Source organism: Antrostomus carolinensis, unplaced genomic scaffold, assembly GCF_000700745.2.
Source record: "Antrostomus carolinensis isolate BGI_N321 unplaced genomic scaffold, ASM70074v2 scaffold45503, whole genome shotgun sequence".
In the NCBI taxonomy this organism is placed as follows: domain Eukaryota; kingdom Metazoa; phylum Chordata; class Aves; order Caprimulgiformes; family Caprimulgidae; genus Antrostomus; species Antrostomus carolinensis.
The window spans coordinates 1-14,834 of record NW_010308124.1 but is presented as its reverse complement, the minus strand read 5'-3'; the positions used below and the strand labels follow the sequence as shown (position 1 = coordinate 14,834).

Here is a 14,834-nt window from a genome sequence, read left to right as displayed (position 1 = left end):
GTATTAAGAGAAATTTTCTGCTCAAAGTGAGTAACTGTTACTTAGAAATATTTGGGGAACAATTACAAATGAAGTTGTATTTGTTCTTAAGTGTATAACTACAAATTTTAACAAGAAAACTTTTAATACTGAAAATAGTAAAAACTATTCCAGTACAGGTAACTAATGCACTTTTTTGTATCATCACATCCCATTCATCTTTACTTTTAATTGCCCTTTTAATAGAAAAAGGATCTCTAATGTATGCAAAATGCTTTTTTATATAAAATTATATGGATGATTATTTATTTTGTTTAACATAAATGCAAGTTTGAAATCCAGCTTCAGCTTTCATGTAGGTATCCTTTTAACAAGTACGTATGACAGATCTAGAGCGTATGCTGGTTGTTATATGGGAGAAGTCACAAGAAAGTCAAACACAAGCGAAACAAACAGAATACCACTGCTGATGTAAAAGTTGCTCTTTGTTTTGAAATACTCTGCAAAAAAGTTAACAAAAATCTTTCTTACAAGGCAGTTGGTTTACAGCTCCAAAACAATTCATAAGTAAAGTCTGCTACAAGAAATGAACAAGTCAAGTATTTTATCCAGTTCTTTTTTTTCGGTTTCACTAATAAAATTTCAGCTAATTCAATTCATGTTCATTTAGGTTAGCCCATACTAAGTTGTGCTGACTGTTACTAACAATAAGAGCATAGAAAGCAAAATTTAATTCTGAATCATTTACTTTTCAAGTCTGCCACTGAGATATTCCTTACAAAAAAAAAAAAAAATGAATCAATCTGAATATGAGTTATATTTCTGAAGTTAGTTGGCACAGGGAAAAAAATACAATAAATGGCTTAACCTATTTTAAGGAATGTTTAGCTACACATTATCAGAAATGATCAGAGCAGAACCATGCAGCTGTAACCCGAGTCATGTTTTACGAACAAGGGAATACAAACAAGACAAGCAGCTGGAGCGGCCCCATATTCACTGATGCACATCTTTCTCCCTAAAGCTATGAGGGCCATTTTGTCAAGCAGGATGAAGCAGAACAAAAGTGGCTCTGAAAGCACCGTTACAGGCATCCAGATAACTACATATAGATGTAGAGCTAAAATTACCAATTAGTTTACCAATTGGCTGCAACGGATTCGATTGGTTTGTAATTAATTCTAGTTAATGGCGCATACAGCAGGACGGTTGGCGCCATCCCTTTGTCCTACTGACACACAATACTGGCGTGCAGGGCTCTGGGGTCTTGGACATCAATACAGCTCTCTAGCTCACCTACGGTACCAAGTGTAGCAGATATACCCTGTGGTGCTGAAGCAGTGGAAACTCGTACCACTTGAGAAGGTGCTGACAAAAAAGAACCTTTATGGGGTAGGCTATGGCTGCACTAGAGTCAAAACAATTTTAAATCCCATTATTTTTCAAGGTCATATCCATCTCATATGATTTTTAAAGAGCCAGTTCAAACTAAAAAAGAAAGCAATACTGTTAAAAACAACACTTAAAGGAAAATCGGTGACATAAAACTAAAACCACTCACAATACAGCTCCTGTTTCTTTCTCCCTTCTGTTCAATTCTCTGATCAATAGCTCTGCATGTCAAAAAGCTCTTTTTCTGCTTTTCCTTTTCTTCAGCTCTCAGTCATTCCCTTGGTTTCTATGTATTTATCTTAAAAGTTGTACTTCTATAGCCTTTTCAATTGGGTGATCATATTAATTACTCTGCAATCAACAAGGATCTCTAATACATAGAGTAGCTACATCACAATAATCCTAAATTCCTGAATCAGGACAATCTTGACTTCAGTCCTAAATAGGCCTATTATAATTCTTAAAAACAGACATTCACTTTGTTTGGAAATCCCATGCGGCTTTGAAATGTTGCCTTCTCCATTTATTCTCCCATTCTTAAAAAAGGAGAAGGAAAACAATGAAGCATGGAAGACTCCTGGATTTTAAGGTTGTTACAATTCAAAATAGTAGAATGTGCGTCAGACAAATTAAATTCTGTCATCACTTCTGTACTTTAGCTTATTCTAAAGGCTAGAAATGTGTGATTTATTTTCAAACTATGCATACTTTATGTTGTTTCATTATACTGAATATTTTATATTATGTATTTACCAAAATAAACTCCATTTTTTTTTACTAGAGTACATTTTTAGCAGGCAACCTAACTTCCTTCTTTCTTTCTTTCAACTTATGTTTTTAAGGTTAACTGGGTGTTTCAGTGATTTGACACAGAAATTGATTTTAAAAATTCCTTGTAGCCTTTTTCATACAGTTGAATTACCAACACTTAAAGCCAGCTCTGGGTTAGGTTAAACAAAGATGATTGCCAAAGTGGTACTTACAACTCTGGGAAAGGATGAAAGGAAGCAGCTCCTCTAGCCAAAGAGCTCTCATCATACCAAATTCAGTACACAGTAGAGAATATTTAAAAAAAAAAAAAAAAAAAAAAAGACTAAAACAGATACAGAGAAACACAATAATTTTCCAGTAACTAAAGTTCTGCCAATTAGTGTGCCTTTTTAAGCGTTCTCACACTAGCCTTGCAGAAGTCACTAAGCAGCAAACTCTAGATAGTAAAGCTGGAGGAACATGTGGCTGCTTACATGCAAGTGTTAAATGCACCATATCTGGCCTTAGTTGCTACTGACTCACCTACAAGATGACAACCATAATCCACTATCTGCCAAGGATGTGCTCCTGAGAAGCAGAACCAGTATCAAAATAAATTTTCTCCATAAGAATGAATGTAGCCGTCAGGAGGCACATGCAGGGACTTAATCACACAGTTTATTAATTCTAAATATATCTATAGATATATATACATGATGTGAAGGATGGGGAGGCAGGAACAGGATTATCCTGACTGACAACCAGAAGAGATGCCAGATTTCAGTATCTGGCTTTTTAGAACAGATTACCATTCTGAAAGATCTCATCCATTCCCACCTGTGAGACTGAATGCCCAGTCATTACCCCATTTTCCTGTCCCCTTCACTGTTGACACATCTGCAGATGACAACAATGAAAACATAAATGTCCAAAAACAGGCAAGAGAAATGCTCACAAAGGATATTTTCACTTGACATTGACTGCCACAATATAACCATAGGGCATTTATTTAGAAAGAAAATACTCTTCCTAAGTAACTCCAAATTCAGAAACAGAAGACGTGTATTTTTAATAACTGTGATAAGTGGCAGCCTAGCATACTTCTGACATATTCCAACTACTGACCTCCTCAAACAATTTGAATATATATATTCCATAAAAATCTACTGATCTGAAAGACTGTCTTGTAAGAAACACAGGAAAAGAACTATACATGTTCTAATATGTAAATCATTCGCTTAGGCTGTCAGGGAAACTCATAATCACCTTAGTTTTACTGAATAAAAAGGAAAATAGATTAAATCCTACAGAAGAGAGTTCATTCCATGTTGAAATTCTCCTCACTAGAAATCATAGAATCATGAATTGGTCTGGGTTGGAAATGTTCTAGAGGTTCAAAGAATGAACACATCAGTACAACAAAGTATTAAGGTAATGCTGAAAATGGTTACAAAATTGATAGAAACACACTTAATAGAGAACTCTAGTGGGGAAATAATTTGCAAATAAAAGAATTCAGGTATAAAAAGCAAAAGACGTGGAATAAATCTTAATTAAAAAACACACAGATTTTGCAGTTTGGGTTGTTTTTTGGGTTTGTTTTTTTGTTTGTTTTTTTTTGTTTGTTTGTGGGGTTTTTTGGAGGGGAGGGTGGGGGGGGGTTAATTCCCTTAGAAAGCCAAGATTTTTTTCACCCAGAGATGCAGAGGAATCTAGGACACTGGAACAAGAATAATGTACCTAAACAGAATACTTAGAGGCCTGTGTTGATGAAATAAATTACTTGATAACCCTTCTTGGGATACCCTTCTTGGAGTCTGTAGCACTACATGGAAAGAAGTGCAACTCACTTATAACAAATTATCTCTCCCAAAAAGCCTTAAGGATCAGACTCTGACTCTCTATTTTTTCCTCCCTGGAACCAGGTACTTTTCATATTTGTAAAACTAAGAAGTATGGGGAAAAAGACCAAAACCAACAAAACTTACCTGCCAGAAAAAGTAAAGTGGACAGAGTTGAATTGTCTCTTATCAGCAGAAATAGGATCAAGATCCTGTTAGGATCAACTTGACCATTACACCAAGTTATTGTGAATTTAATTTTCACTGAAGTTAGGAAAAATCTTGTTTTTTCTACCTTCAGCTCTAACATGTTTAAAAACTGTTTTATTCTCTTGGCTGGCTTAAAAGCCAGTAATCAGCCTGGATGACCATGGGTCTCGGTCTGCATGCAAAGATTGAAATCGTTAGAATTAGCATACCCAGAACCAAGCACAGCCCTCACAAGGCATTCTCAGCAAGAGACCCTAATGAAGTAAGTTCCTCTCTCCTTCTGGGAGGCCTTCAATCAACTCAAAATCTCTCACGGATATCACCCTCATTGGAAGGCCTTAAAGTTGTTTCAGCTGGTTCTTTCACATACAACATCATGCAACATGTCAAGTCTTTTAAGGGAAAAGTTTTACTGACCTCTTTAGAGTATCTTATGCTGTCTATGAAAATCATAACAACAGAACTTCACTGTCGAATTTTCCATTTTATAAGAGGGAATAAGAATCTCAAGCAGAAGTGAACTGTTTTCACTGAACTACACTCAAGGTAGACTACCCTTGCCAAAACCTTATAGAAATATATCAGAGTAATGATGGGTGGAAAGATAAAAGTTTGTATAAGCATTAAGTAATGCTAGCTAGCAACTTAAAAAGAATATAGAACTAAATTTTCACATCATAAAATTCAGCTTTTTTGAAAGAAAAAACCTCACAGTTGAAGCCACCCTAGAAGGGAAAAAACCCTCAACAATGACATTTGAAGTAGTTTGAGATTCTTCTAGACTTACTGTAGCCTTAGCTGCTGGATCCTATATATATATAGGGGTGTGTGTGTGTGTGTGTGTATAAACTCAGTTGCTGAGACACCTGAAGACCATAAAACAATAGCAGAATACATTTCTGTGTTGCATTAACCAAAATTCCACTGGTCAAAATCAGCTACAAAATCTGCTTTCCTCCAACCACAAATAATTTGGGGCTTAATTCCTTTTAGCACACAGAAAGAGATTTAAAGGTATTAGCAACTCTTTTCTTCCTAAGCTCACCACCCAAAACTAGAAAATACTAGGTAATAAAACTTCTAATCTTTATCTATCACTATTTCACAAACTGATTTATGTATAGTAAGATGATGGTTAAACTTGAGAATCCTTTTTTTTATTTTAGCAGTAATTCTACCATGTTCATTATATCTTTATATACAAAGCATCAAAGCCACATCTATATACAAAATTTGAGAGTTCTGAATTCCAAATCAATAGCAAAATACCAATTTCAGCAGTGCTCAAAGCTGAGAGAAAATATACACAACCACTGATCCTCTTTCACACATTTCCACTCTTTGTATCCTTACCACAACCCTTTCGTCTGGAGTTTCAACCACAACCAGCCACTAGAGCCCTTTCCAATTCGGGAGCATCAAACAGTGACAACGTAATCAATAAAACTATATCAACTTGTAAGACTACAAGAGAGTAAAAAGTACAAAATCAAAAAAGAAATACTTTTACACCAGATTAATCTGAAGGTTTTAAATGCCCAAAGTTATCACATTTTGTTTTTACACACATCTTCTTTTAGTATGAACTTTATACAACTAAAGGGTTTAAATAGAATAGCATATGCTCATTTGACAAAGACCTAAGTTTGAGGAGGTATCATTTAAAAAGTTGAAATGTGGATTAAGGAATTTCTTGATAATACAGACTTATCATAATAAAAAGGATTTTTCAAAATCCTGCTTTAAAAAAAAAAAAAAAAGGAAAAAGTTAGCAGTTTAATCATTATGGATCTTCATTTAATATTGTTACCCACATATGCCGCACAGTAAAAATAAAAATGGTACTTCGTGAATAGAACTAACAAGATACTCTGTCAAATGAGTTTGGAAAGTAAATAGAAAAACATGGCAGTACAAAAATCTCATTTATCGAAATCATCTCAATTATTTAGGTATGGCAGAAATACATTAATCCATTTTAAACTGAGCTGATGTGTGTGTTTGTATCTCTTGTAACATTTTAAACACTAGATACTTTTCTATGTAGTATAAAAAGTTCTATGTAGTATAAAAAGCAAAAAACAGTATAAACATGAAGCTAATCCATTATCACCTTTAAAAACTTTATTAAAAGTTTATTACAAATTGAAATTTCATCTTAAAATTAAAATATTCAGAAAACCAGTACTGCCATACATAAAAAATGGAAAAAGCACAACAATTAGCTGAACTCCTCCTGTTCAAAGAGAAGGAAAAAAGCAAACCAAAAAACCACCAAGCAAAAAAAGCCTAAGTGGTTCTGCAACTGTGGATCTAGTGGAGCCTGTCTTCCCATGATCTCCTTACTGGTTTCTCTGGTGCCAGAAATGACATAATGACACGCACTTCAATCAATTCTTATTTAAAACAAAACAAACAAACAAAAACAATCAGCAAGAAAAACCAGAACCAGAGATCTTTCAAGATCTGGCCAGACAGGATCAGAGCAGTCAATACAAAGTAGGAAACCTGGGGCTTGGGAGCAATACAATAGCAACGTATATAGAATGACCAAAGCCAAGGCACTGAAACAAGTAAGTGTTTTAGATAAGCGAGTGATGATTATTTACCTGAACCGAGTCACACATGGACAAACTGTAGCGATCAAACTAAAGAATAAGATAAGCTATTTTTAAGGCAGTACACAGGCCTTCTATTAAGCTACATGAATTCTTGAAGTAACGTCATTGAGTGCTTTTCAAATATTGTTTGCCAACTGAACTCTGAGTCTAGATCACTATTTTAATTTATGAACTCCTCAAAGGTTGAGGTACTACAGTAAACACTTTCCATACATTCCATAATATGAAAGCTGCACTTAAACAAGATATTTCAGTTGATGGAGGACAGCAAGCACTAGCTTTCCAGAATCAGAGGTGAGGAAGACTCGTGGTTTCCATAAGGATTTGTTGATCATTATCATTAATATTCCGCCCAAAATTAAAACATACCTCCATGCTAACAATGAGTTTGATCACCCCCTACTTCAAGCCTATGTATGTAGTATCAAAATGCTATATGCCTATCTATTAAGAGTTATGTATAGCACTCACTTCAAAAGACAGCAGTTAAGACACTCTGCTGTAAGCAATTAGCTAGAACACATTGACAGCTTCACCTCTGGTAGAAACCGGATGGTATCTGTCAACAATAACCACCCCAAAATAAAAGATGACAACCAATAGAACTGATAAAAGTGAAACATCATTAGTAAAAATAATTTGCAAGACTCAACAGTTCTATACTTCATAGCTTAATTAACAAAAATTTTAGTAATTTATCAAGAGTAACAATCATCCTTTAACAGTAACCTTTAAAAGAAAATCTCACAAACAAAAGACCATAGCACAAACACATATTCCAACTAGTCCAGTAAGGCTCTTTTTCGTGCTAAAAAAAGATCTTTTAAAAGGTAAAAGCAACATGAATGTTACATAAGTTTTACAACACATGACACTAGACTCCCCTGTTCACTCAGTTATGTCTTCTTCCAGCCCTGTTTTGCAAACAAATAATCTGACGCACACAAATACACACATCAATGTCAAGCGTCTACTAAAATGGAGGCTTTTCATGTCGGCTATGTAGTATCTCCATCCGAGAACAGATCAAGTAGCACGATTAAAATGCTGAATGATATCTAACCCCCAAAATATGTGATAATGATACAAATACACTTCTGTTCTCTCAGTCACAAAAGTTTAAAATGGTAATCTAATTACAATGCAAGGCTGACTGATTTTCTTAAACCAAAAAATTCTCCAGAGAAATTTCCTGAGCAGGAAGACAGTTCAGTAACAAAATGTTCAATTGTGTTAGACCAACCAGTGGTTTGGAAGCCTCTAGCTACTGTTCAGTTTTCAAACCTGCTTTCAATGAAATGTATTTGTACGTTAATCTCAAAGTCAGTTTGGCCATGTCTGATTACAGGAGAAAACTAGATGCATATGATAAGAAAAAAGTTTACTTAAATTGATATATGTAATTTTTTACAGTGATTAGATAATCATTTCCAGAATATGTTGAGTTTCCAGCCATGTTTAATATGAAAACAGAAGTCACATCTTTAACATTTCTTTTATAATGTATTCTTCTGGTTTCTCTTCATGCTATAATGTATTCTTCTGGTTTCTCTTCATGCTTGCAATAAATTCCATTTCTGGAGAATGAGTGATTTTTATTAAATGACAATGATCTTTCTACAGATCTACTAGAAACCATCATAAAACATAAAACAGATGCATAAGCTATTACAAACACAGGTTATTCAAAATTAGGAAGCGCGCCTTACAGTGACATCCCAACCAGATATTGTTTACGCTTGACCACCAATCACTTTCTTAACACCACAAACAGAACTGGAAGAGTGTGAGCTACCACTGCGAAAAGGGGGCAATGCATAATTAAGCCACTTAACAGGAAGCAAATGAATGTGAAAAAGGCTGAATCACAACAGTGCCACCTACAGTAAAGAGCATTACAAGGGAAAAATAAAACTGTGTTCAGTCAGAAAATTAAGAAAATCAAAACTCAGCAAGCAAAAACTGATTTCATCAAAAAACGGAGATCCAATAACATTACGTACATCATTACAAGATGTAATCACTTCAAAAACTAGTCTCTAAGATAAAAGCACCTTCTTAAATCTGAATAAATATGCCATCAGTTTTTCTGTTTACAAGCCTTCACTAAATACAAAAAGTAACATGCTTCTGAAGCTCTAATTCCTCATGCAGCTTTTTTGTAAAGTATAAATAAAAGTATGACAAGAGCCATGTGACAACAGACAAAAACCAGCTGAAACCTTACCTTGCATTCTACTACACTCTGATCCGATTCACACGTAACATAGATTTCATCAACTGCCCGTCTGAGATTGTCAAAAAGAAATGCCCAGTATCGAGCTCGCAAATCAACTTTTCGAGGCTGTCTTGTTTTTGTTGGGCTTTTGTCAAAGTTTTTATCTCCAGCTGCTGCTGATGTTAATTTACAGTCTATGGTAGTGCTCTAAAAAAAGAAAAAAAACAAGATACAATGGAAGAGGAAAACAACAAACAGAAGTACCATAAGGGGTTGGGCTTCTGTGCAACACACATTTTTTCAACAAACATTCATAAACAATAAATTTTTCACTGAAGAAGACATCATTCCACTGACGAGTTTTTTAAAACACAAGTATATGCAGCAGCTATGTAGAACTATGTGTTTCTTTGACATTTAGAACCCAACATTCACACTGCACAGTGGTACAAGATATTCTGTCTCTTAACACACTGGAAAGTTACATTTTCTAATTACATATCCTGTATTACTTATTCTGACAAGTATGTGCATCCAGAAATGAAAATAACATTTTACTAATAATCACACCAGCAATAATCCAACACAGTTAAATTCTATTACCAAGACATTACACACAAAACTTATTTTTAAACCTCATTCCAACGTATGAGCATTAATGTCAGTGAAATGCTGATGTGGCTAGCCCTTTGATCAGTATGTTATGGCTACTCTGTGGAGGAGGTGCCAGCAAGCACTAAATTAGTTACGAAAGGAAGCCTGCACACTTCAGAAGACTACTCGTACTATGATTTCCACTCACCATATTGTTAATATTGCAAGCTCAATTTAATTCAGTGTAAGGGTGTGCCAATTAATCAAGTTGTTCTTAATTACATCAAGTCTGACAGCATCCCCATGCTGTTTTAAGCTGAAATTTAACAGCTTTAATGACAACAAATCTGTTGTTTGACTTTCAGTGTTCATATGCAGGCTAACTGACCTAGTACTACTTTGCTGCACAGATGCAGAGGACTGCCAATAATCTAAATCCGATGAGAGCAGAGGGAGAACATCCATCTGTCTTCACAAACACTGGCACAGACAGGAATCACTACGTACTGCAAGTACTGTTATGTCACCTCAGTGACCTATCTGTTGACCTTGTGCACTCAGCTTAGTCGCTCATATGGGGATATGTCTCCTTGATAGAGATATAGTCACTTACCTGGACAGGATATTCCAGAGGATTCTGAAGCAAGAATATTTGGCTGAAAATACCAAATCAGCACTTGGTCCCATGACACTGCCCTTGTTAAATTTGAAATTCACTCTCACAACAAAAAACAAACAGAAAAATCCTGCTACCATGACAGACTTCTATAAGCTTCTGCATTCCATAGTAGCCAGGTGGATAAGGACCTCCAGTAAACCCAAAGCGACACCCAACTGTGTGTCATTTTGTGATGATGTTAGCTACATGCTACAATAGTCTGCTTTTTTTGTCTGCTTTTTTTTTTCCCCCTTCATTAATGCATTCACTTTAATTGCACCTTCAATGTCTTTTTGATGCATTGGTCCACTGTAGCACAAATCTCCAGAAAATAAATTCTTCCTGGAGTACACTTGTAGGGATTACTGCAAAATTACATTCTAAAAACTCAACTTTTAGTGATAGAATAAAAACAATCAAAACCAATGTTGTACAAGCCAGTACACAAAGTTTATAACTAGAGTATCTAATCACTAACTAGAAATATTGCAAATAGCACAACAACTGACTGGAATTCAAGCCTTTTTGTACCCTATGTAAAAAAACAGGAAATATTATTTCTTTGTGCCACAAGATGAGTTTAATGGTAGATAAGTTTATATTTGGAGACAGACAATTCTTATTAAAAAGTCCTTTTAGACCACAGGCAACATAAGGTAATCAGGAACGGTGGCATAGTTTTGGATGGACTTATCAATGAAAGTACTTCTAAGGAACAGCTACAATAATATTTTTATGATGAAATATATAGACACCGAAAGATTGTACAAAGCCTAGAGAAAATTTTCCTCATTCTCCTTAAGAGGACCTTTTTTTGTGTGAATTCCTCTTTAATTCCAATAAATTGTGCCTAAGTTACAAAAACTTCCCTGCATGTTTAGGAAACATGTATATGAACTCATATTTCTCATGCTCAAATTACAGAATGGGAAAGTAGGCAGTAAACAAATGATTTTTCAATCACTGTATTTAAAAATATAAATGCCTTTCTTCTCTAGATTTTAGGGGTCTTATTCAATAAATTCACACCTTAAACGGTGTTTCCCATTGCAAGGGAAATGAACCCTGACACAAGGATAGAGCCTCCAAAACTATTTAGTAAATTCCAGAGCTCTGTTTCTTCTTCTTTCCACCCATCTCTCTCTGGGTTCCAGTCTGCTTATTCCCTCGAGCGCTCTGACTATTTATACCACACAGCGTTAAACACAGCAAATTTCGCTTTGTAATTAGGGAGGTGGACACGGCGCTGTCAAAATGTTCTCATTTGCATTTGTGTTCAGCTTCTAATTTTTCTGTAAGAAGGGGAACCTGATTTACTACACTCATACTAACACCTCTGCTACCCTTACATACATCTTAAAATGCTCTAAGTGTACTTTAGATGAACCCCAGTTAATGTATGCACGAGAAACATGTTCAAAAAAGATGCATGTCAAACAGGAACTTCAGAAGGTTTTCATATGTCAGAGTATTTAATATTTTTTCTTCTACAACAGAAGAGCCATCTCTTAAAGAATAGCTTGGAGAAAAGATGCTCCTTAGCTGAGACCTTGTATCTAAACCTTTGAAGCAAAGCTTAGACTGGTTAATTTTCAGCTTCTTTAAAATACAGTTTACAATGACATAGATTTAACTACGGAATCATAAATAGCTATATTAAAATAACAGTGCTACCTTTTGCTGCCTATATTTATAAAATGTGACCTTAGAAAAGTGATTAGACTTCCACTCATTCAGCTAATATTGTCGATATAAAAGATCAGTTGTTTTGGAATGGAAACCATGCATAATTCCCAGCATTTGAAAGACATTTTCAAATGCATCTTTAAGAGAGTGTCATGGGATATGTTTTGATATTTAGCAATAAATGTTATCCATCTACTGTATCTGGCATCCATTTATCATCTCTATTATGTGTCAGTCATATTTTAATTATGAAAACAGCATGTTGAACTGTGTTAACTACTGTAAATTGTAGCAGTTCCATTATTACCCCTGTAAGCAGACTTCCAGTATCTACACAAAACCTAAGCAACATTTACCGCTACTCATATTCCAGTAGAACACCTTTGAAAAGAGGTGAACCCCTAAACTACCACATTTCTTGTAAACACAACCACATAAGCAGGTGGTTAGTTAATAGAAAGAATAATTTAAGTTCCTGATACAAGTCAGTTCTAACACTGTACATTTGAATTTGTCACAGCCTGGTATCTGCCACTCAAGGAAACAGAAGTCAATTTTCAGAGAAGAACCCAAAGCACAAAGTTTGGCACTTCAGTGTCAGAAATTCCATGAAAAAAGATCAAACTCAGCAAGCTATTTTCAAAATTAACCAAGTTTGACTGGCACCAACCTTACTGAAACAAAAGCCAACACTCACTTGAGTTTAAGAGTTGCAGCAAAGACTACACTTAATATAAAGATACTACTCATATTTTATACAGATTGCTATATTCTTTACAAATGTTTAATGCAAGGATCAAGAAATTACTGGGATTTCTGAGTTAATCTGTGTATTGTTCAGCAGAAACTTTAGCTGTAAGCATGTTAAGTAAATATTCTAATGAATCAAACTAACATTTCATTGTGAAAAGCAAGGAATGCTGGATTAGGTACAGACCTTTCAAGACTCTAGTTTCTGTACAGCTATAGCTTTATTATTATTATTATTATTATTATTCATCCTTCCCGGAATTAACTTTTAATTAAACAGTATTTATTAGAAGTATGTACTTTTGCCAGATCATATTTTTCAGTGTCATGCTCAGGTTGAGAGTGGTGCAACAGTGGAACTCAATTTCTCTGGTATTCAGAGGGAACATATGGGCACAGGACAGAGTACTTCTAACAATGTAGTCTGAAGAAAGATAAGGCAACAATTCCATATCTTCACTAAGAAGGAGCTATACTCAAGCCACAAACCCCACCTACATCCATGTGTCTACTGCTTCCAACTAACTCTCAGATTTTTCACTCTTGTTAATAGTTCAGACTGTTACTATAACAGGCGAGAGTAAAAACAAGCCTTTTTCCACTGACAAGACACATGGACACAGAATTAAGTTTTTCTGAGCAGAGTTCTAAAGCTCCAATCCTGCAAACTTCTACACATCTTAGCTGGATTTAAGAACTACCTTTTGAATCTTCTAAGTGGTCTCAGATCCCTTAGCCTTTGACAGTACACTTATCCAAAATTTAATCCATGCTTAACTACTTTGCAGACCAGTGCACATTAAAAAAAAAATAATAAAAATAAATAAATAAATAAATAAATCAGTGTTTACAAACACACCAAAAAATAGTTTGCCTTGGCTCCCACTCCACCCTCAAATAACATGCATGTTTACCCTAACTGTGATGACAGCATATATAGACATGATCTTAGCAGTCCTACGCTGAAGCTTGTCCTAACTAGAACAACAAAACCCACCCAAAAATGGCAGATTCAGAGGGGCTAGCTTGTAGTGAACTATCACTTCTAGTGATAGTTCAAACCTTCAGCTGCAGAAAATGCAAAGCTTTTGTGCCTTTGAAATTAAGAAACATGGGAATATTCCTTCTTGCATCTCAATGTACATGACAAAAGTGATGTTAACACTGAATCTCTCTCCTTTTTTTTTTTTTCCCCTCCTTTCCAAAATAGTTTCCATAACTTGCCTTGGAGTTCTGGAAAGTATGAAGTGTATATTTATTCTAAGGATGCCAAAATTTATTGAATGTAGATTTGTCAACACCCTACTGAGAGGACGATGAGGTTGACAAAATCATATGTGAGAGTTCTTGTAAGTATTTTCTTGAGATCAGTGTCCCATTTATATGTAAAGGAAAACTAAAACTGAAGGCTCAAAAAAAAGTAATAAAAAAGCCACCAATTTACAGCAATATGCAGTGTTTGAAACGCAGTAGAAATAAAGGTGCTGAATGCCAAACTGAAGTGCCAAGATGCACAGACATGTGACAGTCCATTTCAAACCTTAACTGTACCCACTAGGAATACATATATACATCTACAGATATACCTACAATATAGTTTTAGTATAACAATCACACACAGAGCCACTGAATAACAATGAAGTATTCTCCTGAATACTCAGTATTTACATAATTCCTAAAATAGGCAAAACTCAAACTATGTTAGCACGTTGCTCTTACACCCAAAAGGTTCTTGAGGGTAAACACTTACCAGGGGGCCCCAACTACATTAATAAAATTCCACCTTCACAGAACAAGAAAATCAGGATACATAGTGTTTGGAACATACTAGTATGTGAAGAAAGAGCACAAGGATAATAGTTGCTAAACTAAATTGGGAAAATAACACACCTATGTTTTAAAGATGCAAATATATCTCCACGGAAGCAGAATCTTCCCCCCCCTATAACATCTTCCATGTGCTGCATTATCAAAATCTGACAGACTGCCTCAAAACACTACATGGCTAAAGCCATGCTAATGGCTAAACCCACAAATCAAAGAAAAGTAACTGTTAAAAATATATAAACATGAGGATAGATTGAGGTAGTATTTTATTAATGTAATAAGGTGTATTGGGTTTGCGTGGCAAGGTT

At 35.1% G+C, this 14,834-nt stretch overlaps 1 protein-coding gene across 1 annotated transcript in view; it reads right to left on the bottom strand.

The window, feature by feature from the left end:
• The window catches only part of LOC104523174 (S phase cyclin A-associated protein in the endoplasmic reticulum-like), a gene marked incomplete at its 5' end in the record, with an annotated part of 12,891 nt that extends 3,673 nt beyond the window's left edge, over positions 1–9,218 (bottom strand). Inside the window, one exon of the mRNA XM_010165664.1 lies at positions 9,021–9,218. Coding sequence (XP_010163966.1) covers positions 9,021–9,218 — 198 coding nt within the window. The remainder of the gene's footprint in view (positions 1–9,020) is intronic.
• Positions 9,219–14,834: the final 5,616 nt, after the last annotated feature.